Source organism: Meles meles, chromosome 4 (genome assembly GCF_922984935.1).
Source record: "Meles meles chromosome 4, mMelMel3.1 paternal haplotype, whole genome shotgun sequence".
Lineage (NCBI taxonomy): Eukaryota > Metazoa > Chordata > Mammalia > Carnivora > Mustelidae > Meles > Meles meles.
In genome coordinates this window covers 161,141,050-161,166,283 of record NC_060069.1, presented here as the reverse complement: position 1 = coordinate 161,166,283, position 25,234 = coordinate 161,141,050, and the positions used below count along the sequence as shown (strand labels likewise).

Sequence of the window (25,234 nt, the reverse complement as noted above, 5' to 3'; positions counted from 1 at the left end):
CGCCCCGTGACCGGTTCGGTGGTGCCTCCTCTTCTCCCCGGTCACCCGTCTTGATTTTCTCTGCAGAACCTACAGCGCATTTCATCCTCTCCTCAGGAGTCCTGCCCGCCCAAGCCGCCAAGGGCTCACGAGCTCAGATTACTGGTGAAGAACATCCGAGCTTCGCTGCTAAGCGCTCCTGGGGCTTCAGGCAGGTGGCCGGGCTGGGGGAAGCCATGGGCGGGGGGGGCTGCCTGCCGCAGAAATGACTGTTCCTCCATACAGCAGCGTGAGGGATGACGGCGGGTCCTTGGCAGACTCTGGGTCCCCTTGGCGCCCTCCGGCTGGGTCTGCCATGTGACCCCAGCCCGCGAGCCCAGAGCCTCTGAGAACCAGACGAGTACCCAGAGATGCTCACGCGCCAGTCCCGAGCTTGTGTGCAGGAAGAGCGAGGGGAGAAAGGAACTCAGTCATGACCTTGCCCTTTTCTTTCATCTGGAAGGCGCTCCCCCACCTTTTTTTTAAAGATTTTATTTATTTATTTGACAGAGAGAGATCACAAGCTGCAGAGAGGCAGGCAGAGAGAGAGGAGGAAGCAGGCTCCCTGCTGAGCAGAGAGCCCCATGCGAGCTCGATCCCAGGACCCTGAGATCATGACCTGAGCCGAAGGCAGAGGCTTTAACCCACTGAGCCACCCAGGCACCCCCCCCCCCCACTTTTTTCTAACAATTGAACGCATAAACCCACACTGGGCTCCCCTGACTGATACGCGACGAGCACCTTCTCCTTTCCCAGAAGCCCGGGTTCCTCGTGGGTGGTTTACCGAGCGTCAGAAGGGCTTCGGGCCCATCGGGGACCCTCTGGAGGTAGGAGAGGCTGTTATCTGAGTGAGGACAAGTTGCGGACCCCAGGTTGTTCTCTTTGGGCGATCCTGAGCGGCTGGCGAGACCCCAGATGCACAGCCTCCTGGTATGGGTCCCATCTTCCCACTGCGATTCGATTTTGCTGAGAACAGGAAGGAATTCTTTATTGTCTGAGAATGCTAAGGGTTAATTAATGTGCGCGTCTTCCCGTCCCCAAAGCACAGACTGTCCACGTTTAACAGCCAAGACTCCATGCAGGGCTAGCTGTGGGGGATGGCCTTGGGGGTCCCTGTTCCTCGCCGGCAGATCTGCATCTGGGTCTCTGTGTCTCCCGTCGGAGGTGAACTCGAAGATCAGTTAAGACCGTGGGTGTGGAATGCTTAACGCTGTGTGATGTCTGGTCCCGTGGTCATTGGTTACACAGTATATTTTAAATTTTTTTTTTTTCTTTTTTACAGATAGAGAGAGAGAGATTAAAAGTAGGCAGAGCAGCAGCCAGAGAGGGGAGGAAGCAGGCTCCCTGCCAAGCAGAGAGCCCGATACGGGGCTCGATCCCAGAGACCCTGAGATCATGACCTGAGCTGAAGGCAGAGGCTTAACCCACTGAGCCACCCAGGTGCCCCTGGTTACACAGTATATTGACAGCTCTTTGCCATGGGACAGGCATGGCCTTGCAGCAGAAAGAACCGTTGACTAGGGAAATGTCCCATTACCCGGATCCAAGATCTCCAGACAGGGCTCTGACTGAGCTGAGTCAGGGATAAAATCATATCCCTCATAAGTAGGGATACGGGTTCTCTGTGGGGTATCCCCAAATTTAGGGGTCATCCCAGAGGCCTTTCCTTGCACAAGCTGGTCATCTTGTCTAGAAGTGGGGGGCCACCTCTGCTGTTATAATGTCCCTGGGGAGTGTCCCCCATCACGGGCGGGGAGCAGGGGCTCCTGGGTCTGCCTTCCAAGCCAAGAGATACCAAGTTGGGGATCAGAAATCTTAAACCCCCAGAGAAGTGCTTTGAGGGTTGGTTCATGACGAAAGAAAGAGCAGTCCCAGAGAGGTGAGCGAGCCAAGACGGCATGCTCCAGCCCCTTATGTGCAAAGTGTGCGCGCGCGTCATGTAATTTAAAAAAAACAGAAACGCCCTTTGTTTGATTGCAGGCAACGTTAACCCACAGTGTGTAGTTCGGCTGAATGAGCCCGTTCAGAAGTTCAGTGCCCTCGCGACAAACCCCGCCGACCTCAGCTGGGAAGAAGAATTCATCTTGTGCGTACAGCCTGGTTAATGGGCTTGCGCCGGCCGAGCGCCCCGCTCACGGCTGCCAGGTCCCGAGATCAGTGTGTAACACTGCTCAAACCCCAAACACAGACACGCACTCATTCTCCAAAAGGCGTATTAAACATCCGAGGTAGCTTTAGGTTGAATCTGGTTTCCTTTCTGAAGGCAGTTCTGGGGCTGGGTTTCCTCCTGGCCCGTGTCCTGCCGTGGCCGGAGAGCGCGCTGGTCAGGCTCCCTTGACTGGGGAGATACCCACTGTCTGGAGCGCAACAGAGGACCCTGGGGGTTGATACTGGAACCTGGCCGGGAGCAAAGGGAAAAGGACGGCCCATTTATAAGAAATGGAAGGAATGTATTAAGGAGCCAGGTTCAGCCCAGAAATGTCCAGACGGCTTCATGAGAGCAAGTAACTGAATCCATGCGATGTTAGATCAAAGGAGAAAACATACTTATCTCCGTACATGCTGAGATGATCGTTGAGTTTCCCTGCGCATTTCTAATTTAAGAACTAGTACACGATTTGTGGCCTCTTCCTTAATAAGCTAAGAGAAATCACTGTAAATGACAAAGACCAGAAGGGGTCCCAAGTGAAAGCCAAGAGGAAGATGCCCGCTGTTTGTTCTGGGAGTACGAGTACTGTGCTTAGAGGCGGAAGGGGCAGATGTCTGAGTACGAAAAGGCTGAGGCAGAACGGATGATTACTTGGAGGTAATCATCGCCTTCCTAGACGACCCAAGAAAATCAGTTAAAACTACCAGAAATAATAATAGGAAACTCATGTAAATAATATCTCAGTGACGTAGCCGGCTCTAAAACTAGAAACCACTTGCTTTCTGAGGCTTGAACAATGAACAGCCGGAAACAGGACAGGCAGCAGGTGTCCCGTGTGTGATATAAGGAGCTTTTGTGAATCAGTAATGAAAATATGAGCGCTCTCCCGGAAAACCGGGAAGAATGTCTGGGCTAGAAAACAGAAAAGCCAAAACTGTAGGTAGCCCGAGACTTGGGAAGACTTGTTCGAATCAGCAATAGTTTAAGAAACACAGATGTAAACACAAGAGACCGTTTTCTCACCGTACAAGTTGGTAAGGAATAGGCGGGTGAGAATGGCCAGTGGCCAGTAGAAGGATACGTTGGAATGACCGTTCTGAAAGTCCTCAGTATGTCTCCAAAAAAAAAAAAGAGAGAGAGAAAAGGAAAGAAAAGAAAAAAATCTCTTCAATGCATGTACCTTTTGTCTGGCGTTTACAGTCTTCCTAAGGAAATAATCACACGGTGCGCACAAAGCTAGGTGGAAGGGTGTTCATCTCAGCTAGTCTGTAATTATGAAATGGTAGACACAACCAGGCCATTATTAAGGGTTGGTTATTAAGGATAGGATTAAAGAAAACCTCCCAAGGCCGGATAGGACACTGGATAGCTGTTAAAAGGGGGCGTTGCTCTGTACCCTCTGACCGGGAAAGAGATCTGATATCTTCAGGGAGAAAAACAGGGTACAAGAGGAGCGAGATACGTCGCGGTCTGTGTTCTGTTTTTCGATAATTATATAGCTACGCTTTTGCATACAGGAACTACAAGCCGCATGTGGCTCTTTAAGTTTGAATTAATTAAAATGCAACAAAATTCAGTTCAGGCCCCCAGCGGTCACGGCCACGTGTTGAGCTCTCAGGCGCCATCCGTGGCGGGCGGCCACCGTGTCGCACTGTGCGTGGACACCCCACCGTCAGCCAGAAGGCAGCAGAGAATTCTCAGATAACAGCAGCTGTGGGGATGGCGAGGTGGAAGATAATCTTCATGCGGTTGGAGATGTGTTCTTTCTAGAGTCAGGAAAAAAATACCGTCTCAAGAACTAATAAAGGATTCACAGCACGTTTTTTCCTTTCCACAGTGAGCTGAACGCCAGGTCGAAGGAGTTATGCCTGCAGGTGTCGGGCGGTGAGCGAGCCTCGGAAGGTGGGTGTGGGCGGGGTGGGGGGAGGCCCTGCTCTCTGGGAGAGGTCACTGACCCGAGGGGGCCCGGAGACGCCGGGAGGGGCCGACCCGCCCTGACACCTCGGGTCTTCCGAGGCCGTGTTTGCTTCCAAGTCCACTTCAGTCATTAGCAAGGGCAAACATTCTGGGAGAATGTACTCAACTCGTTTTTTGCCTTTTTTTTTTTTTTTAAACAAATACCTAAACTCTTTATTCAGCAAGTCTTGGCTTAGAGGAGCCCCTCTCAGCCTCGTGAGCCTTAACAGATCTGTTCTGTAGTGTTCCTAATAGTGTGAAAGCATATGACACAGAAATTCCCATCTTGACCATTTTTGAGTGTAAAATTGACGGGCGTTAAGTACATTCCCACTGGGGTACGACCTTCAGCACCGTCCACTTCTCGGATTTTTTCCTCTGGCTCGGCTGAGACCCTGTCTCCGCCATTCCCTCCTCCCCCAGCCCTGTCACCGCCGCCCCTCCATTGTGCTTTCTGTCTCAATGGACTCCGGCTGGCTTTTCCCGATAAAATAAGCCACAGCAGCGTACACTGGACACATGATTTAGAGACAAGAAAGCAGCAGTTAAAGGTAAAATCATGAACGTGAACATGCAGGTTTGCATGTGTGTAACTCAGGAGTTTGGCAATATATTGGGTTTTAAAAAATGCCCATAAACATACCAAAATTAGGAGAGGGGGACCTTTCTGTGGCTTATCCTGCTAAAAGACCAAGCCATTGGGTTGTCTCCCAAAGTTACAAAGACACAGGAAAAAGCAATTCAAATTTCTGTTTATTAGCAAGACTTTTCTTTAAGATTTTAAGTTTTCAAAGATTATTTTAGAGGAAGAGGAAGGGGGAGAGGGAGAGAGAACTCTCAAGCAGACCCCCTGCAGAGTGCAGAGCCCCACCCCAGGACCCCGCGACCATGACCTGAGCCGAAATCAAGAGTCGGAGGTTTAACCCATGGAGCAACCTGGGCGCCTCCCCCCACCTCCCCATGAGTAAGAATTCTGAGCTAATTTCCTTGCTTCTGTTGTCTTGGGATAAGATTCGAGAGTTGCCTCTGACATTCCAGGAGAGGCCGTGGCCAGGACAGGGCGTGTGGTGTGAACCGGGGGTGGGCGGACGTTTACCGAGAGAAGCCGGCCCCGTCCATTCCCCAGGCACCGAGGCTATTGGCTCCTTCGGAGACCCACTGTTGCACAGCCGGATGGATCTACGAAATTTCACATTGAAAACAAAACCCAAAAACAGAAGAAAGGACTACCGCAGAACCTTTACCAGACTCCCGGAGTTCCCACATTTTGCCCGTTTGCTTTATTATCTGCGCTCACACTTGGTGGTTGCTTTTGATTTTGCCTGCAGACGCCCGGACACAGGACACACATACTGTAGGGTGAATCCGAATGTTCAAGGGTATCAGGCCCCGCACCCTCCTTTCTTGGGGGCATTTCCGAAGAATAAGGACATTCTCTCCTACGTCCGCACCGGTTTCCCTGACCTGCCGCCCGTGTTCCCCTTCATCTGCTGGGCCCGCATCCCGTAGAGCAGTTACCCCCCCCCCCCCCCGCCCCAGATCAGACACTGCTTCTGTCTTTCTCTTAGCCTCCTGTGGTCTGGAGCACATCCAACGCCTCTCTTTGTCTCTGGTGTTCTAGAATGCTCTGAAATGTTCTGGAACTGGAGGATGGTGGTGCGGACCGGGTGCGCACCGGGACTCTGTTCTGGTTGCGGTGGTGGCTCCGCTGACCCCTGCGGAAACATACCCTTACTTGTCCCCTATCTTTTTAGCCGTATTGGCGATGGTGACCATTCCTTTGGATTTATTCAAGAAGCAGCCATCTGGGCCCCAGAGCTTCACGCTGACCGGCGGCTCCTGCGGTGGCTCGGTGCTGGGTTCGGTCACTGCGGAGGTAGGACGTCATTCCCTGCCGCGGCCAAGCTCCAGGTTAACCCACTTGAGATTAGGACCATCTTTACCTGTCGGTCCATCTTACGTTGTCTTCAGCGGGAAACAGGACGCTCACCTAAGAGGAGCTCCTCTTCCATCCTGTGCATTTCTAGACTCGGATGGGACACTCTGTGCCCACGATCGTGTTGACTGGTCTGCCGCATGGGGAGTTTCCCATGATGCTGGGTCACGCGGGGCTAACCCCAGACAGGGCCCTTCGATCTCACTGGGTTCTCCAGCCTCCGTGCCCATCGCCAGGCACTGCGTGACAGGGTCTGAGCCAGGGTCTCATCACCCTCTGTCGGTTCTGGGGAAACCAAGACTGATGGCCGATGGCCATGGTACTAAGCGGGGCTGGCCAACGAAGCCAGGGGTTATGAGCAGTGTGCAGGCCCAGGGGCCGGCATGGGCACAGAACCAAGTGCGTAACCGCCTTTCTCTGCAGTTTTCTTACCTAGAACCCGGTGAAGTGAAACCCAAGACCCCGCCACCTACTCCTGCCACGAAGGTCGAAAAAGACCGCACGGTGATGCCCTGTGGGACCGTGGTCACCACCGTCACCGCCGTGAAAACCAAGCCTCGCTTTGACACGGGGAGAGCGTCCCCGCTGAGCTGGGGTGAGTGTGGCCCGGGAGCACCTCAAGGTGGCGGGAAGCGCCGGCTGCCGGGGCAGGTGTGGCTCGGACGGTCTCGTGTGCAGGGAGGAGGGTACCTGCCGAGACCCCCAGCTTCCCACCTCTCAGCCGGTCACCTTTCCCCGTTGTCAGACGCGCGGCTGCCCAGGCAAGTTCAGCTCGAGCGCACGCCGGAGCTGCGAACCTGGCCGTGGGGGGGAGTGATCTAGCTGATCTAGTTCCGTGAACTTCCCGCTCACACCCCGCGGGGACGGCCGCTGTCTTGAAACCGTGGATACCATCAGTGCAAGTTCGCCGGAGGAGAATCCGGGGGTGCGGAAGGGCCCGGGGTGCAGTCACTTTCGATGCAGCCGAGTTCTGCACCTGTCTCCCCAGTGTCTGCCCCAGAGACAACCTCTGTGTACGGGCCTACTGTCTTATTCATTTATACTGTGTTTCCGCTTCCAGATAGATAACGTATGGTCTTCCCAGAGTCGGTTTCCTGGCACCGCCGTTCTTCTTCTTTTTTTTTTTTTAAAGATTTTATCCATTTATTTGACAGACAGAGGTCACAAGCAGGCAGAGAGGCAGGCAGAGAGAGAGGAGGAAGCAGGCTCCTCACAGAGCAGAGAGCCCGATGCGGGGCTCGATCCCAGGACCCTGAGATCACGACCTGAGCCGAAGGCAGCGGCTTAATCCACTGAGACACCCAGGCGCCCCGGCACCGCCGTTCTTAACTACGAAACAGAAAATGAAATTCTGGCTTTTGATGAAAATTTCTGATTTTGATTTTTGATGAAAGTTTCTGAAATTTTATTTAATCCCAGGTTCCCAGCATCCTTTTGGGTACTTGCCCCCTCATACAGCCCTGCACCTCCCCCCCAAAAACAAGAGACAGTTAAAAATATCTGAATGGCTGGGGTTCCATGAAAGGTGTGATTTCACCTTCCATGAACTGTAGGGTCAGGTGTTGGGGCCATTGTGATCTGGATTTTCTCCTGGCAGAGTCGCCCCTGAAAACGCCTGTCAAGGTGAAGGTCATTGAGAAGGACATCTCTGTTCAAGCCATCTCCTGCCACGGGGCTCCTGTCAGTAAGACCTTCTCTTCTTCGGACACAGGTAACGGGCCGCGGGCTCGCCGCATCCTTCTCCCTCCTTCTGGGCTCTTCTCCTGATTTCTCACGTGCCCCCAGGTCAGCATTTCCTTTTTGGAGTTTGGGAGGCGCTGTTTTGAGCATTACGCGCAGAACGGGAAGAGGTGGGGGGAATGGAAGCCGGGCAGAGACCAGGCGTGGTGGTACGTTCTAGCAGATGCTTTCACAAAATAAACATAAAATCCCAGTTTATGCCTCGTGTTATAAAATTTGAGCATGATTTCCCCCTCGCTCAGTATACCAGTGCTATGACTAACATCCAAGAGGCCGGACCTAGGGGTGTAACCGTAAAGGCAGCTTTGTTTTTCTCTCCCGTTGCCCCAGAGGAGCTGCTCGTTAGGCATGGTCTCCCCCAGAACTCTGCTCACAAATTGCCCATTTTTATGGTCAGGTTCAGTGTCTCTGGAGAGAGGGCTTCCTGCCTCCCTAGGTCAGAGCCCGATCTAAACTTGGGGATTACGTTTGCCCCCTTTGCTCGGGGGTGACTTGCTGTCGGAGGGAGGGCAGGGGGCTCCTTCTCTCTGGCTCACCTCTCCCCATCCTCTCAGTCCTGGTCCTGGTCTTGCCAAGGTCCAGGGCGGGAGGAGGAGGAGGAGAGGACCGTGGGCAGGAAGCTCTCATCTGACAGGTGCTGTCTTGGACGGCTTCGGATCCCCGCAGCTGGTGACGCTGATGCTGCCTGTCCCATGGGGGTGGTCACGGTTCTCTGGAAGCCGCAGGCTCCCCGCAGCTGTAGTCCCTAGACGCAGGCCGTGTCCCTCCACTGGCTAGCCACCCCCAGTGCCCCTTCTGCCCCTGGCGGAGCGCCCCGCTGGCTTGGACCACAGGGCCCCTTTCCCCCGCGCAGAATTGCTTTTTAAAAGGGCTTTTTAAAAGGGCTGACGTTCCCACCATGGTTTTCTCCCCCGCTCCGTGGGCAGTGGAGCCAGCCCCCAGATCAGCTCCCTGGGCCGCCTGCGGCCACTGAAGCCTTCTCGCGCACCCCCAGCACCGGGACAGGGCTTCGAAGGACAGCTCCGAGCCACCGGGCCCGGCGTGGGGTGTTGGGAACGACAGTGCCGCGCTCCCCTGGGGAGTCCTCGCCTGCCCCCTCCTCACGAGCCTCTCCGTTCGCGCTGCGCGGTGGTCAGGCAGTGTGTAGCCGCGTCAGCCCTGACATGGAGCACCTGTCGCGCGTAGTCCAAGCTGAGACGGGAGACGCCCCTGTTCGCGTCCAGCCCTCCGATGGCCTTGTGTTTGCCTCGGCCCGAGCGGGAGCTGCCCCAGGGAAGGGACGGACAGGCGGCAGCTGGGCCTCGGGGACCTTGGCCGTGCTGCCCCCCTGGCTACCTGACACCCCCCCCCCCCACGTCTCAGGGGCACACGCCTCACAGGGTGCGGGGATGGGGACACGAAACACTGCTCTGAGCCCTCCGCAAGCCCCTGCTAGGTGTCCGGCCTCCCACGGGTGTCGGGCAGGTGTAGGGTACGGACCCCGGGAAGCCGAAGCCTCGGCTGTTGTGAACGAGCTCACAGCAGGCCGCTGTGCTGAGCCGCGGTCGGGAGGGGAAGGAGTGACCGCGTTGCCTCCCAAAGTTCAGAAATTTCTGAAAGGTCGGAGATTTTTGTGGGTGGGTCTTCCTGCTTTCGTTGGTCTCCATCAGCTCTAGGGAGGTCTGGCTGGCACATAAGGAAGGGCAGAGATCTGTGTGCACGGCAGCGAGCGCATGGAACCATCCAGAAGGGGCTGTAGGCCGAGGGCAGTCTGTGAGCCAGTCCTGGCCCTGTTCGTAAACTCCTCGGAGCCCGGCCTTGTGCGGTGGTGTCCACACAGGCTCAGCCCCCACAGGACCGAGGCCGCCGTGACCCACACAGCTTCACCCGTTTGCTCTCTGGCCCTTTCCAGAGACCGCCGGCCCTGCCTGGGGACCGTTTCCGTCAGCCCTGCAGGTGCGCAGGCTGGAGCGTAGCGTGCTCAGGGCTGCCTTCCCTCCCGCAGAACTGCTGGTGCTGAACGGCTCGGACCCCGTGGCCGAAGTTGCCATCCGCCAGCTCAGCGAGTCCTCGAAGCTGAAGGTCAAGTCCCCGCGGAAGAAGAGCACCATCATCATATCAGGGATCTCCAAGGTGCGGCTCGCCCCGGCGCCCGCGTCCCTCCGTGGCCGGGTCCCCTCCATGCAGAAAGTGGCCCGAGCTCCCGGCATCGTCCAAGCAGTTCCCTGCCGAGGGCGGGTTCTGTTCTTCGGCCAGTGCCAGGGGTCACGGTGTTTAGGCTGCTCCCCCTGTCGTGGGGACGCTGGCGGGTTCTGGCCTGGGGGCTCTGGTTGGTGAGCAGCCGGTGAATAGTGTGAAAAAAAGCTATTGAGAGAGAGACTGGCCTGACGAGGCCCCCATCTGGGGACAAGCTGTGACCCTCTGGCAGGCCAGCATGTCCCCAGAACACTGAAGGTGTTGGCCGTGAGTGTGCTTCTGCAGTCTGACAGATGGTGCAAGTGTCCCCTGGCCACCGCTCGTGCGCTTCCCCGTGCCGGCGGTGCAGAGTCCGTGGAGGGCCCCACGCAGGCCGGGTCGCCAGAGGGGGCTGCCCTGCAGGGCCGGGGGCCACGTGAGGGTCCCGAGCGCGTGTTCAGCATCTCCGAATGAGCAAGGAGACCGCGGGCAAGGAGGGGGCCGCTGGGAGATGTGATCGTTGTGGGGGAGGGGGAGCAGGAAGGCTCTGAACCCAGAGGGCAGGGCAGTGCCTGGAGGGTAGGAGAGCGTGGTGGCCGTCTACAGCTCATCTCCGGGTGGGTCATGGGAGGTGCCGGCATGAGCTCCCGGTGCTGCCATTATACGCAGGGCCTCTGCGGGGCACCCAAGTACCAGCTGGGCCAGCTCCCCCGCCGCCCAGGCCCCCGGGGCTCCCCGCCTTCCTGGGCGCGCTTCCAGCGGCGGCCGGCAGGGGGCGGCATCAGGAGTCGGGAACCCCGTCCTCTCCCGTTCCAGGAGGCTGTATCTGGGACTCACTAGGAGCTGCGGCTCTTTAATGGAATGTGTCCAAGCTGAGGCAGTGACGAGGCTTCACGGAGGCTCAGACGGCCCCGTCCTCAGTCAGCAGGCGCTCCGCGGCCCGTGGGGGGAGCCCCCCGCCCCTTGTCCACCTTCCCCTGCTCCAGCCCACGGCCCCGAGGGTTAGGGTAGCACCTGCACTGTCCTGGGCACCGGGAGGACGGACGGACACACACACACACACACACACGCCGCCGTGTGCCTGCCGAGGGGTTTCTGCGTGCGGGGAACAATATCCCGTGGGAAGAGGTGCTCACAGACCACGCGAACGGACAGCCCACTTCCTGTGCCTCCCGGGTGTGCTGCGGCCCACTTGGGCAGAAGCGTCTCCCTCCGGTGGGCCCCCCTGCCGGGGAAGGCTGTCTGCTTCCTCCACACCCCTCACCTGTGACCTCAGGTGCCCCTCGCAGACCCTCTGCAGCGAGGGGAAACCCTCGGTGGCTGCGTTTCAGTCCCTGTGAAACCCGGCCGTGCCTCCTGGGGGAGCTGCGGGCTGGTGTCTTCTCACACTCTGGAGTCACCCTCGGGACCTTTGCACGGAGCTTTTCATCTCTTCCAAGCCTTCCACCTGTCCTTGCCACCACCCCTCATGCTGACTTCTTTCTTTTGTCCTGGGACAGACCTCACTCTCTCAGGACAATGCCGCCGCCCTAATGCTGGACTACTCGGCCTCCATGGACAGCGCCCGCCAGGAGGACACCCCGACCCCCAGCGGGGCGGCCGCTGCCTCCGCCCCGCCGCAGGAAGAGGCCTCCGCCCCAGCCCCGCCGGCCCCGGAGCCCCAGGAGGGCGAGCTAGACTCCTGGGACTTGGACAAGGAGTCCCAGGCCTCGGCGTGGGGCAGCCAGGCCCCGCTGGACCCCGACGGGGACGAGCTGTCAGAGAGCTCCCTGAGTGTCTCAGAGCCGGGCACTGCCAAGAAGCATAAAGGTACCCGCACCCGTGCCCCCTGCCCGCCGGCCCATCCGCTGCCTTTTCTCTCCTGCCCGTCTCCAAGCTAACCCTCAGTTCCCATCCCCGGCTCCCCCTCCCTCCACTGCCAGGCTGCCCCGCCCTCGGCACCCTGCCCCAGCAAGCAGGGGTGCGTTGGCCTGAGCCGCCTGCATATTCAGGATCCTTCGGTCTCCGCCCCGAGGGCAGCAGTTTCTGGTCATGCCTAAAGGTGCCCTTTCTGCTGCCGGCACTCTGCCCCGCCCCACCCAAGTAGAACCCTCCAGAACGTTTAGAGGGGGTCACCCAGCGACTCGGCACGAAGCCAGCAGACCCCAGACTGGCCCCTCTGCTCACTGTGCCTCAGGCTTGTCCCTCCAACTAAAACCCAGCCCGACCTCAGTGCTCAGACCTGCCAGGGGTCCGAGGGGAGAGACGTTCGCCAGGCAAGGAAGCGGTTAACTTGCCCTGTGTGTAGTGACCAGTCGTCCCATCCTGAGGATGACCCGTTGTTCTCTGTTAGCGCCACATCGAAGCTTTGCATTTGTAGACTTTGTCCCCGTGTGTGCTTGACGTGGGCTCTCGCACGACAGTCCCCCTGGAGGCCCTTTCTGAGGCGAGACAGTCCGGGGGCTCGAGGGCCATTCTGGGTGGGAGGGTCAGGGAGGGTCAAGCCTCCTGGGCCTCGGCTCCTCTACACGAGGCTGTGCCCACTTCCCAGGCAGGAACAAGGCGATCCCAGTGCAGAGACAGGACGGGAGACAGACGCAGGCGCCCGGTCCCAGCTGGGCGGCGTCGCTGCCGCTCTGCATGAAGTCCGCGGCCTCCCCTCCCGGCCCCGAAAATGCACTGGAAGCCGTCGCGTCACTCCCGAGGCCGGGGGCCCGGTTAGCAGCTCTGCGGCTGCCTCGCTGAGCTCTTCTCCTCTTGCCGCCACTGACCCCTGGTTCTCAAACTGGGTGATCATGCGCCCCCTGCCTGCCCCCCCCCCCCGGGGACACAGCTGTGTCCTGAGGCCGTTTCACGGGCCACAGCTGGGGCTAGGGTGCTGCTACGCAGCCTGCAGGATGGCCTGGCACGCGGTGGCCCGTGTCCCTCGGGCTGAGGCTGAGGACTCTGCCGGGGTGGGGGGGGTCTGCTACGGGGGTCTGCGTGAGCCACACCCTTGCTGAAGCAGAGAGGGCACAGATGGGACCCGCTGGAAGTCAGGAGAAGGAAGAGGATAGGATCTCTAGGTCACGCGACAGAGAGCAGACCGTGGGCCTCTGTCCACCTGCTGGCCCGAGCCGGAGTGACCTGTGCGTGGACCTCTGGCGGCTCCCTTGTCCCGGTTCAGAAGGGGCAGCCCAGGTTATGGGAAAGGCGGCCCGGCTGCGGGTCCACAGGGCGGCACACACACCCTGCCCCCCCCACCGGCCTGGTCTGGGGGCCAGCACCGCCCCAGGGAGCTCCCCTAGCCCCAAGGAAGCAGCGTGCGCTGGGCGGAGCGGAAGACGAGGTGCGGGGTGGGGCGCCCCTTCTCCCCCTCCTTCTCCCGACGGCCAACAGTCCAACAAGCCTGCGACCTGCCCTCCTGCCTTCACTGAGAGGCTGCGCCTCGCTGACCCCGGGTCCATCGAGAGAGCCCCGTTCCCTCCCCCGTGGCCTCTTCCTTCCCCTCCTCTGCTATTCCTTCTAGAGAGTTCTTTCCCCTGGGTTTCCACCCTGGCTGTGCCATGGCCACGCTTCTCCTTTCCCGTCCCTGGCCAGGGGGAGGGCAGCCCTGCAAAGGGGCACTCTGGGGGGGGCCTGGGTGCTGACAGGTGTGCTTGACGCTTCCCCGGAGCCTGGGCCCCAGGGCTCAGGGGTGGCATCGCCCACCCTGCCGACGCTGCGGATTCGTAAAGGGATGTATTCGGCAGCGTTTCCAAACCTGCTTCTCTTCCAAGGTTTTCAGAGAGGCCCGGACCCTGCATCTCTAGGAGATGTCAGAACCGCAGGCGATTACGGGTGACGGGTGCCCACTCATTCTTGTACCTGGGGGTTTCACTTTCCTGCCTGGGCCCCCCAGGTACAGCCCCGTGGCTGTGCGGAACGTTCTCTCCTTTTTAAACTGAAGCTCATTTCCTGGCTGGAAAACCACGCGTGCCGCCCTGTCCCAACGGGAGTCCCCGCAGGTCCCCCAAGCAGCCGTCGGGTTTAGAAGCCTGCGATTTCGCTGCTTGGACACGTGCGTTTTCCTGAGGCCGCAGCCAACACAGGAAGTCCAGTCCCCATATCTGGGCTTATTTTTAGCGTCACCAAGTGTCCATGCGGTCGCACGGCAAGGGGAAGGCACGGAACGGGACTGTGGACTTGGAGGTGGTTAAGACGGGAGAGTCCGTGTTGTGTGGACTTTACCGTAAGGAAGAGCAAAACAATTGATGAAACTTTGACAGATATTAAGGAGTGAAAAGACAAAACCAGACAACCCCCCCCCCCCGACACCCCCAAGCCTGGCCAGATGTCCTGTCCCGTAATGTCACGTGCACACGGGCACGGCACCCCGGGACTCACTGCCCGTCCCCCTTGTTTGGCTCCTGCGTACTTTTCTTTTAACCTCTGACCTCTTCCTTCCCGTCATCTCGTGCTCATTCCCTTTAACTTAAGAGGATCGCTATGCCAACCAGAATTAATTGCCTACACAGTAAGTTATTTTTGTCTTATTATTATTTATTTATTTTTAAATCTGAGTACAGCCTTGCCGTGAGAAAAGCCTATTTTGCAAGAGCAGGAGGCAGATCCCCCTTCCCTTGCTTTCCTGTCCCTTTGCAGCGTGACCTGCCCGGGCTGCTAGTTTCCCGTCTTCCTCCTCGGACGTGCCCTGGTCCCGTTAGCGTAGCTCCTTCGCCTCGGGGGTCGGGGAGCTGTCCCCCGGCTCAGGGGACAGCTAGCCTCACGCCCGGTCGAGTGCCCATACACCGCTTCCTTTCACCGGGCCCTGGTTCTAACAAGCGGTCCCTTTTCTAAACGGATGGTCTATGGTTTGGCTTGACTCACGGAGCTGTTCTGCGGGCAGCAAATGACGACGTGCCCAGTGACTCTGGTCACTGTCCTCCGACTTCTCCGATTTTTAGACGGATTCTCCGGTGACCTGTTCTCGTCTGTTAGGGTCGGTGGAGGCAAACGAGAATAAATTTGCAGATATCTGCTATACTAAAGCTCCCATTTAGAGGAATTATTTTAGATTTTTTTCCTATTTGTTTACTCTTTAGCCCATGTGTGATTTTTTTTTTAAAACCTTGCTAGAACCAGGGGAAGATTTCTTTTTTTCTCCTCTGTCCCCATTTAAGATGTTGGGGCTGTTTGTTTCAAATTCCACATACCTTCTCTCCAGATTTTACCTGAAGGAACCTCGAAGGCTCAGGTCTGGGCGGGCGAGGTCTGATTCTCGCTCGTGCCCGTGGGAGCGGCCGAGATGGTCTGGAACTTGCTCTGTAAAGGGCTGCTCCAGCTTCTCCTGCTCAGGCCCTGTGAATGTCCCCATCCGCAAAGGTGACAGACTCTGGGGGCCCAGAGGCAAGGGTGATGTTCCAAACTGTTAGTTACGGTCTTAGCCAGAGTTGTCTAGACAACCAGAACCACAGGAGCTACGTCTCAGGAAAGCGGCTCATGCCATCCTGGGGTCTGTCTGAAATCTGCGGGGCGGGCGGGCCCGCCGGCTGGACAGACTGCCGTCTTCTCCCCGAGGGAGCCCTGGGCGTTGGCTCTCAAGGCGCTGAGCCGATGGGATGAAGGCCAAGTATGCCATCCTGGGTGATGTGCTCTAGTCCGGGAGAGCCGAAGGCACGGTTAAGTTCTCCTCTCCCGAGTGCCCTCCCGGGACAGATGAGCGTTGGACTCAATCTCTGGGCACGCTGGACAGGCAGACACCGGGGACAGAGAAGTGCGGTCCCCGGGGAGCTGAGGAAGCTCCGTTCCCTGTCCCTTCCCAGCTGACGGGGGTGTGTGCTGGTGTGTCTGTCCTTGACCCCCACACCTCCACGGAGTGGCGGGGTCCGTGTCCCCTCCGTGGCCTTGTTCTTCTGGCTCTATTCCCCCAAAGGTCACTGTGATTCGAGCCCCGGTTTAAACAGATCTTAACATTTTTATCTGGAAAGGAGAAAGGCATGACCTCCGTTCACGGTAGTCATTCTTCATGTTTGAGGAATTAAGCTGTGGGTCTGGGAGGGATTTGCGTCCTGTCTTACAAGGGCTACCAGCACGTCAAGACTGACGGCATTCCAGAAAGCCCGTCCATGTCCGTGCTGGAGTGCAGGGCTGTGCTCTGGGATGCTCTGAGGACTGAGACCCATCCCGCTCCCAGGGAGCTCCCTGGTGACCGCCCATGCAGGTGTCCTTTACCGGACACCTGCTTGCCCCGTGCCTGGGGTGGGACCCGTCCCCTGCCAGCTCAGACAGCAGGTGTCACGTGCAGAGGGGAGCCAGGCATGAGCACACAGCCTTTCTGCCCTGGGGCCCTTGCTAGCGGGGCCCCGCACATCACTGCCAGGAATAAGATCTCCCTGAGACGCCTCTGGGAGACAGGAGGGGGCTCCAGCCTACAGATTTGCAAACCTCAGCCCGTCCTTTCACACGATCCCTCCATCTGAGGTGGCAGCCGTGTCCCCATAGAAGCCATGACAAGTCATGTCAAGTTACGGGACGTCACCTGGTTCTTTAATGAATACGGAACAGTCAGATTTACGAAAGCTGCCGACCTGCTCGGAGCAGGCAGCGCGTTAGAGGCCCAGCCGGTGGGACGCGTGGGAACAGACCTTAGCTTGTGGGACAGACCGCAGCGGGGAAGAGCGTTTCCAGTCAGTACGGCACACGGGTCTGCCCACTGTCCCGACTTTATTTGCAGCCTGGAAGTCCCTGATAATTCGTCTTAATATGGCAAGAATTTGAGTTTTAGTCATTTCGATCTTGAAGGTTTTTTTAAATTAGAGCAAGTGAGCATGCCTGGGAGTCCACGGGGACAGGCAGAGGGAGAGAGAATCCCAAGCAGGCTCCCCCCATTTAGCACAGAGCCCGATGCGGGGCTCGATCCCATGACCCCGAGATCATGACCTGAGCCCAAACCAGGAGTCAGATGCTTAACCGACTGAGCCACCCAGGCGCCCCAAGTGCAACTTCATTTAAAAGAGTTAAAGTGACGGCTTAGAAGCGTGTAGATTCCCTTCTAGAGAGCTGTGAACACAGCCACCTCCTGCCCCTCTCCGTGCTCTGGTTTTCCTCTGCATCTGCGGCAGACCCATGCTTCCCGGCAGTCAGATGCTGCTCTGTCCCGCTGTACACAGCCTCGTGCTCAGAAACGGACAGTGTCCCGGCTCCGGACGCCAGAAGTCCAGGGGCCTCCTGCCGGTGACAACGGAGACTCTGCTCCGTGCTCTCCCCAGGGTTCTGGTGTCCACTGGTGTCCTTGCCCTCCCCTGGCTTGTGGAAGCGTGACCCCCATCCCTGCCTCTGTGGGCACTCTCCCCATGGGCACACCTGCGTCCACAGTTCTCCTCTGAGTAAGGACACGTCGTGTTGGCGGAGCGCCTGTCCGATTTACCGTTGATGAATCCCCTCTGTTGTCTCTGGGGTCTCGGGACCCCAACCGATGACTTCCGGAGGGACATGATCCAACCCACAACAGCACCCGTGCTCACACCCAGCCCCTGGCTGCAGACCCCCGCCCAGCTTTCAGTGCAGGGACCCCTGGAGTGGGCTCTGGAGACGCAGGCCTCTGGGACTGCCCTATCCCTGCTGGGCCTCCCCGCCTTCCTCTCCTCTTTCATGGGGATGCCTTATTTATATGCCCTTCAGGGACCCAAGCTGAGCCTAAAGCAGGTTCCCGCAGACCAGAACCGTGTCCTGGGCCCCAGCGACCCCAGGTAACCCGGTCAGGCTGGGAGCCCCTCCCAGTGCCTGGGGCATCCGAACGGGGCGGGTGGGGGAGGGGTAAACCAGTCTGCACCAGGATCCCTGCCCCACCCGCTGGGCTGCAGCGTCCAATCCAGCCCGTGCCAGTGACTGGTGGCGTCACAGCCCCCAGCTAGGGATTTTTCGGGACACAGGCCACTTCTTACGGGGATGGGACCAGCTCCGGGAACAGACACTCGTGGCCCCCAGACGTAGCGCAGCAGGCCTGTGGCAAGGGGGGAGAGAGCCTCGGAAACGTCTGTAGTCCCCTTCGTGCTGCCTCCCCTGCCTGCTGCCCTGGAAACCCCTGCACACAGCCCCTCCCCCCTAGATCCTTGTACATACACACGTCCTCAGGATTCTGCGTAAGAGGCGCTTATATCCAAAGAGAAAGTGGAGGGGGGGGAGACCTTCTCAGTACCTTTGACCAGGTGACACTGTGCCTCTGCCTCGGGGCTCTGGAGCTCCGGGGTGCGCCCAGCCTGGACAGGGCAGAAGGGACGCCCGTCTTTGGCGCCAGGTCCCGCAAACAGCCTCTTGAGGTCACGGGCAGGCTGCTCGGATGTGCTGACTGTTCCGAGTCCACACCTGGGGCTGGGCCGGATTCCACCACTGACCGCTCGCAGTCGCGTGGAAGAGCCGGCAGGTGTCCCTCGGGGTCCCCCCAAACAAACGTTCAAGTATCTGTTGGCTCGAGCGCGAGAACAAATTGCCAAAGAGCCGTAGAGCCCCTCACCCGGACGGCCGGACGGCCTTGTCCAGAGCCGCCGGCACCGACACGCGGGTGTGATGACTTCCGGGCTGGTGGAAGGGCGCTCTGACCCCGGCTGGGGTTTGCATGGCAGGGCTATCTTTTCTGAGGGTGGGGGCCGGGGGACCCGAGGGAGGGACAGCCCACCGCCATCAGTCTTGACTAGGAGGCCAGGGAGAGAGGCTTCCCCGGGTCGCACCTGACAGTCCAGCTCACGGCTTCTGGGCTCAGAGTCTGTCCATCCTGAAAACTCGGGGGTTCGGTCCAGGCCAGATTCCAGCAGCTTCTCCCGGGTGGCGAGAGCAACCGCACAGCAAAGTCAGAAACCGCTCTCACTAGAGCCGCTCAAATTGTCCTTGCTTGTTCTCATCTTGGGCGAGTGGTCCCCGCGTTCCCGCCACAGCCCACCTGACCGGCCCCTGTGCTTCCCCTGCAGGCGGGATTTTAAGGAAAGGCGCAAAGCTGTTCTTCCGCAGGCGGCAGCAGCACAAAGACCCCGGCATGAGCCAGTCACACAACGACCTCGTGTTCCTGCAGCAGCCGGAGGGGGCCCGGAGGAAGGGGGTGACGCTCTCCAGGATCCTGAACAAGAAGCTGCTCTCCAGACACAGAAGCAAGAGCGCCGTGAACGGGGCTCCAGTGGACCCCGCGGCCGGGCCCCTGCCTCACCAGGACGCGGGGGGACGCGGACCCCCCTAACCACTCGCCAGGACGGAGCCAGAGGGCCTGCACACTGTCAGATGGCCGCCTGGTCTGGCTGGGGGAAAGGGGAACGGAACCCCGAGTTCCCGGCCAGGAGGCTTCCCCCAGAGACACCTGACAAAGTCCGATTTGCCACCAGATGCCCAGGGAGACCCAAAGCTCTGCTCCTGCCCAAGAGCGGAAGTTAAACGCGGGAAGATTTCTGTTAGGAACTAAAGAACGTCCCGTGATGGACGGAGATGGGGCAGGTGCGGGGACTCAGTCTTACCCCCGCTGCTGTGCTCGGACACGTAGTACCTTGGGTCCGTGCCCGGACCACGTCCCAAAGAGGAGGTGTCCCCCTGTGCTCACTGGGAATGGAACGGGTGAGTCACCTGTCCTCGCGGGTGGCTTGGCATCTCGGGGCAGCCGGCCCTGAGTATGGAGAGGTGGGACAGAGACAGGATTTGGGGTCCACAGGGAAATTACGGTGGTAACAGGGACACTATTGCCAAAGGAAGAGGACAGTTGCCTTTGGTATTAGCCATAGAACTTGAAACCAGATGCAAACACTAAATTCTGCGCACCTTACGCCGAGCGCTCCTGGTGTTTACTCTGAGCCCGTTTGCAAGTGGGGAGCTAGCAATCCCTGTGTGGTTTTACGTGTCCCTCTCTAGTGTCAAAAGTGCTGGGGGGAGGGGGCTCTCCAGGGAAGCTGGGGGCAGTCAGTGACAGCCAGCGCCATGGCGACCACACGCGCACGCGAACACACACACACACACACACGGTTTCTCTTCCCTCCACGGCCAGTTTCCCAAACGCTGTCAATGGCGGAAGCAAAGTGCTTCTAGGACAAGAGAGGATGCTGTCGTATGTCTCAGGAGCCTTCGGGGTAGAAGTTTCATAACCAGCGGGCCAAACGTCACGTCCCAGTCCTCTCGGGAGCTCTCCAGAAGTCTGCCGCGAACACTGCACTGCACGTTTTGGTCCTTGTTTTGGTTTCCCGTGGGGGAGAGAAAAGGTAAAGGCGGCCCACCACGTGCATATCCCCATGTACCCCTCAAGCCACGGTCCTCGTCTGTCCGCCCGTCCGTGTGTCTGCACCGCTGGCCCATCCGTCCAAAGGGGCCACTTCCAGGGGACGAGTTTGTCAGGGCTGTGGTCGTTCCTGCGAAACATCTAATGGTTTAACAAGATTCGCTTTCTTCCTGAAAGATTTCAAAGGCTGTCGTGAAGGCTGACCGCTGTCCCGGATAGGAAACTGGGGGGCTCCTCCCCACACACGCTTTTGTTGATCCTTAAGCCCGTCTTTCCGGGGTAACAGAGCCACTGCCAATCAAAACCTTCCCGAAAACCCAGATTAAGGAACGTTTCTTCCTTTTCCTTGAGAGCAAGATTATAAACCACGTGAAGATGTACTTGGAAACGCACACTCAGAAAGCCTCCGGTGTCCCAGGAGTTATAGATGACTGTAAAATGAGTTTTTGTAGGGGACTTTCTGATTTTTGTCAGCATGAAATGGCACAGGGACCTCCAACATGTCATACCAAGTCAGTCCTCGCAGGCTGGTGGTCACTACTCGTCTTTTTGGAACACATCCGGTCGGTCTGCTCGGTCTTACTGGAAGGACTGCCCCTGTCCTCCCACGGTAGGACGCCCTGGGGATAGTCGAGAATTCCCGGAGGACGTTACGTGTCAGACTTTCAGGCACAGATCAGAAGTTCTTAGCACAGTTTTTGGTTTGAAGCTCAGATCGGCTCAATTTAGTCAACGTGACGGTATCAGAGTTTCACGCTGTCACTTTCTTGTGCTCAAAAAAAAAAAAAAAAACCGTCTCAGGCGTTCCCATTCCTGACTGACCCCAGGAGCATTTGCTCACTTTCATTCTTTGCCAGAGGCTGTTTTCTCAACTTCTCGGTGACTTGAGGCCTCTCCTGGGTCCCGGGTGAGCGACAGGTGGGCTGAGTCTGTTCCGCGTGGGACGCGGGACTGTATGGTGAGAGGTGGAGAGCGGTAAGGAGATGCGTGTTTCCGTGTGTGTGTCGAGCACCCGTCAGGAGCCCCGTACCTCTAAGCAAGATCAGGAGCTCCTCCTTGAGCCCCGCATTTGTTTTCTCCGTCTGAGGGCCTTTCCTGAACTCGCAGGATGCCTGAGAGAGCACGGAAGGGGCGGGAACAGAGCCCCGTGAGAGAATGGGCCGTGTTGATACTGTGAATGCTGCTTCCCGGCCGTTCAGCCTGGCCTCGCTTTTGCGGTGTCGGTATTTACGTGGAAGGAAACGTGAAGGTTACGCGTCCATTAAGGTTATACACCAAACACTAAACGTACCGACCCATAAGTCCCCTCGTTCCCTCGCCTTTCCTTATGGTTTCATGGCGCGGGGGCTCCTGATTCCGTGTGTCGCTCGTATTTTTGCAGACTCATGTTTCAGAGCGATTTTGCGCACACGCGAACAGGAACGTGTCTGTGTCTGGAAGTGGGTGCTCACGTTGGTCGTGAGCTGGGGCACTGCCCTGTATTCAGGGACGTCCCCGTGTTTGCAGAGGCACGCGTGGGAGCCTGCAGTGTGTGCGCGCGTGTGCACGTGTGTTCCCAGTGCAGCACTAACAAAAACGCCGGTCTCACGGTCGCCTCGGAAACCGCTGTGAAGACGACGGGGTAACAGCACTTTATGTAAACCCACGCCCAAGTTTAAGTTTAAAAGCAGCCCTTGATGCCTCCTGAGAGCTCCGGGGCCACCAGCCACAAGTGAGGTGCCTGTCTCGGCCTCGGATCGGTTCTTCTGGCTGCCTCTACGGAAGACGGTTGTGAGTTTTCTTCTCGAGCAGAAAGGGACACGTTCAGGTCCGTGGCTGCCAGCAGACGCCGGGGTTTTCCTGGCAAGAGCCTCACAGTTCTGACCCCTCAGGGCACAAGCTGGGGGCCCCCGGAGGTCAGATCGTTGACGTCCGCTGGGTGGAAACCAGTCCTGCGCTGGCGGAGACCCCGACGCCGGGCCCTCCCACCCTGGCCCCACGCCTACTCGGGCCCTATTACCAAAGCACGGACACGCAGGTGCTGCTCCGTTCTGCAAAGCAAACTCAGGTCCCCTCCCGGCCCCCCCCCCCATTCGTGTTCCTGTCCCACATGACAGGAGGCGTCGGGGGTACGGCGACCCGCCCAGTTCACCCAGCTTCCAGCTGCTCAGAAACGTACCATTTACACGTCAGCCTTGTCGGCCCCCCTCCCCCGAGGTCCCATCAAAGCTGCATTTTTAAAAAAGAAAACGAAAGGTTTTCCGGGTGTGTGGCAAGGTCTGGCTTGACGCTCAGCGTGGTGACGAACGTGCCGGACGGTGACCGTATTCCCCGGTAGCTCTGTACACACAGGTCCCTGTCCCACCCCAAACTGTGAGACGAGGCTGGGATGTGAACCGTCTTTGAAAGAAATAAACGTGCACGTGGGACACGAAACGCCTCCTTGTGTTTGCTGGGCCCTGGGCTGTCCCGCAGGTCCCGCGTCTGCCCCAGGGTCCCGGATCCTGGTCTGTCTGCTGCGTGGGGCTCCGTGGTCGGCCAGCGCGCGCGAGCCCACCGTGGTCAGCGGCGTGTTAGAGGAGGCGTGGCCGCTGCCACCTGCTCTGTTCTCGGCAGACGCCCTTCCTCACGGTCTTCTGACGAACTGGCATCCAGTTTGGGGCCTGGGGCTACAGCCATTTCCTAGAAAGTCAGCGTTTCCAGGGACCCCCGGGGTCATGGTGCGTGGGGGGTGCTACCGGTCAGGGTCAGCCGGGCCTGGGTCCTCCCGCGGTGCAAGCTGGCGGGAGATGCCTCTGCGCGACCCCCAGCGAACTCCCGAGGGGCACTGTCCTCCAGGAGGCAATCTTGTACTACATCCCTCAGCTCCCGGTCAATGCCCGCCCCTGGGGTGGCCCGTGGAGGGTGGCGTGGGGTGGGCTCCCGCGTGGGCTCAGCTGAGCCGATCCCTGGTGTCTCACCGGCACGGAGCTTGTGCTGGTTCCTGGCAGGGTTGGGCGGGGAGGGCAGGGCACAGCCAGACAGAGGGACCGGTCCCGCACAAACCCGCGGGCATCTTGGCTCCTTCCTGGGGATCAGTGACTCTGTTTCCCTCCCCGCTTCCTCGCTGTCCCAGGCACTGCAGCATTCGGAGGAGTGAGGCGCGCACGCGGCCCCGCGGTGGGGTGGCCCCCCCGGGTACGGAGTAGGAGCCGACGATTCAGGCCTCTGCCTGTGAGGGGAGCGCGTACCCGTGCGCGGCTCCCGCCATCCCGGGCTTGGGTCCGCAGCCTCAGCTCTGGACGTGGCAGGCCGTGGCAGCCCGGTGGCGGCGTCCGGCAGTCTGAGGCCGCACCGCCGCGTCCTGCGTGACCTGGGGTCCGTTCTGGGCCGACGCTATATCAGGAGGCCCGACAGGCCTGCTAGAAGGCCAGCCCTGGCCCAACGGACCGGCTTTCCCCACCGGGCCTCCTGCCGGTCACCTCGAGGCACACACTGGACTCCTACCCGACCCGTCTACACTTTGACGTTTTTTTTAATTTTAGAGAAAGAAGAGACAGGAGAGAAAGCGCGTGAGTGGGAGGAGGGTCTGAGGAGGGAGAGAATCTTCAGCAGGTTCCACGTCTAGTGTGGAGCCCAAACCAGGGCCCGAGCTAAAATCGACACTCGGATGCTCCGCCGACTGAGCCACCCAGGCGCCCCGCCGCCCACAGTCCACGTTAATCCACGCCAGCCACCCCCCCCCGTCTGTGAATGTGCCCCCCCTTGCCCCCAGCACGACCCCACCAAACACAAGCCCCACCTTCTCTGTGAAGCAGCTTCCGCCACTGAGGACAGCCCCGAGCACCAGGCGCTTTCGTCGGTCCCTGTCACTTGTCCCCGTATTGCGCCCCCTTACACCGGCTCCCAGGCGGGCAGTGGACCCGTTGGGCTGAGGGCAGTGTAGACTTCGTGAGGAATGAGCGGTATCGCCTGGCCTCTGTCTGTGAGCCCATCTCACCCCGGCTCACTGGAGCCCAGGTGCAGGGGACAGAGCCCGCCACACACGGGGAGCCGAGGACACAACCGTGTCACTGTTCACCCTGGTCGCCTCCACAAATACGGGGGGGCTGCATGTAGATGTCAATACCTCGTTTGCAGAAAAGGCAGGTTGGTCCCACCGAGGTCTGGCCACCAGGATGGAGGACTGGCGCAGGGCCCTTTTCCCCCGGCGCCCAAGAGACACCCACGGTCACGCTCCACCCACCACTGTCCCTGGCCCTGCATGGCCACTTCCACAGTGCAAACCGCCACCCGGTGTCCTGCGTGTGGCAAGTATTCGGAACTACTGATGATCCTGATCTAAAGCCGGGTGCTCAGGCGCCCTGGGCTACTTGGTATTTTACACAAAAGCTAGATAAAGATTCACGATCACAGCGATGGTGACTGATAGGAATCGAGCACGCACTATTGGCCAGAACTCTGTTCGGAGTTTTCCATCTGCTGACTCCTACACTCTTTGAAACAACCCCTCGAGTTACGATCCGTGTCCACACCACAGATTGGGAAACCGAGGCCCACAGAGGTTAAGTGACTTGCCCAAGATCACACAGTGGTTAAGCGGCAGAACCGGAATCGCAGTCCAGGCTGTCTTGCTGGAGTATCCCTGCCCAGCCACACGCCTTGGCTACCGTGCGTCAAATGGAAGGACCGGGACATCATCTTTTCTAAACTTCCGGCTCCCTGTTAGGGGCGGGAATACTATAAAGCGAGAAGCACCGCTTTGCACAGAGTGAGGAAAATCACTTGCTGACTAGATCCCTCTTTATCTGGGTGAGAAAAACCAGCCCGATCGCAGAGCTAGAGGGAGTGTAGAAAAGGGGCTTAGGATACTTATTTTTTATAATGTCTGGTACAAAAGGAGCCAATGCACAAAAAACCAGGGCTGATGAGACACGGGACTTGGAACGTCATGTCCAAGGCAGCCCAAGTCAGGACCAAGAACATGGTGTCGTGAAGCCTCAACCCCATGGTCTCCGCTCGGGGAGAACCGTGCCCGTAGGCAAATTCATGCAGAGATGGAAGTTCTTCTCATGTTTAATTCCCTCAGCTTACTTTTAAGAATTTCAGTGGGTTAAAGCCTCTGCCTTCAGCTCAG

The 25,234-nt window shown here is 58.7% G+C and overlaps 1 protein-coding gene across 1 annotated transcript in view; it reads left to right on the top strand.

Annotated features, from left to right (window-relative positions):
- The window catches only part of C2CD2 (C2 calcium dependent domain containing 2), a 54,413-nt gene extending 29,179 nt beyond the window's left edge, over nucleotides 1-25,234 (top strand). Inside the window, exons 7-15 of the mRNA XM_046003718.1 lie at nucleotides 67-190; nucleotides 1,999-2,104; nucleotides 4,005-4,069; nucleotides 5,878-5,999; nucleotides 6,483-6,654; nucleotides 7,657-7,770; nucleotides 9,784-9,911; nucleotides 11,453-11,762; nucleotides 18,857-25,234. Of these exons, the coding sequence (XP_045859674.1) occupies nucleotides 67-190; nucleotides 1,999-2,104; nucleotides 4,005-4,069; nucleotides 5,878-5,999; nucleotides 6,483-6,654; nucleotides 7,657-7,770; nucleotides 9,784-9,911; nucleotides 11,453-11,762; nucleotides 18,857-19,119 (1,404 nt within the window). The 3' untranslated portion in view covers nucleotides 19,120-25,234. The remainder of the gene's footprint in view (nucleotides 1-66; nucleotides 191-1,998; nucleotides 2,105-4,004; nucleotides 4,070-5,877; nucleotides 6,000-6,482; nucleotides 6,655-7,656; nucleotides 7,771-9,783; nucleotides 9,912-11,452; nucleotides 11,763-18,856) is intronic.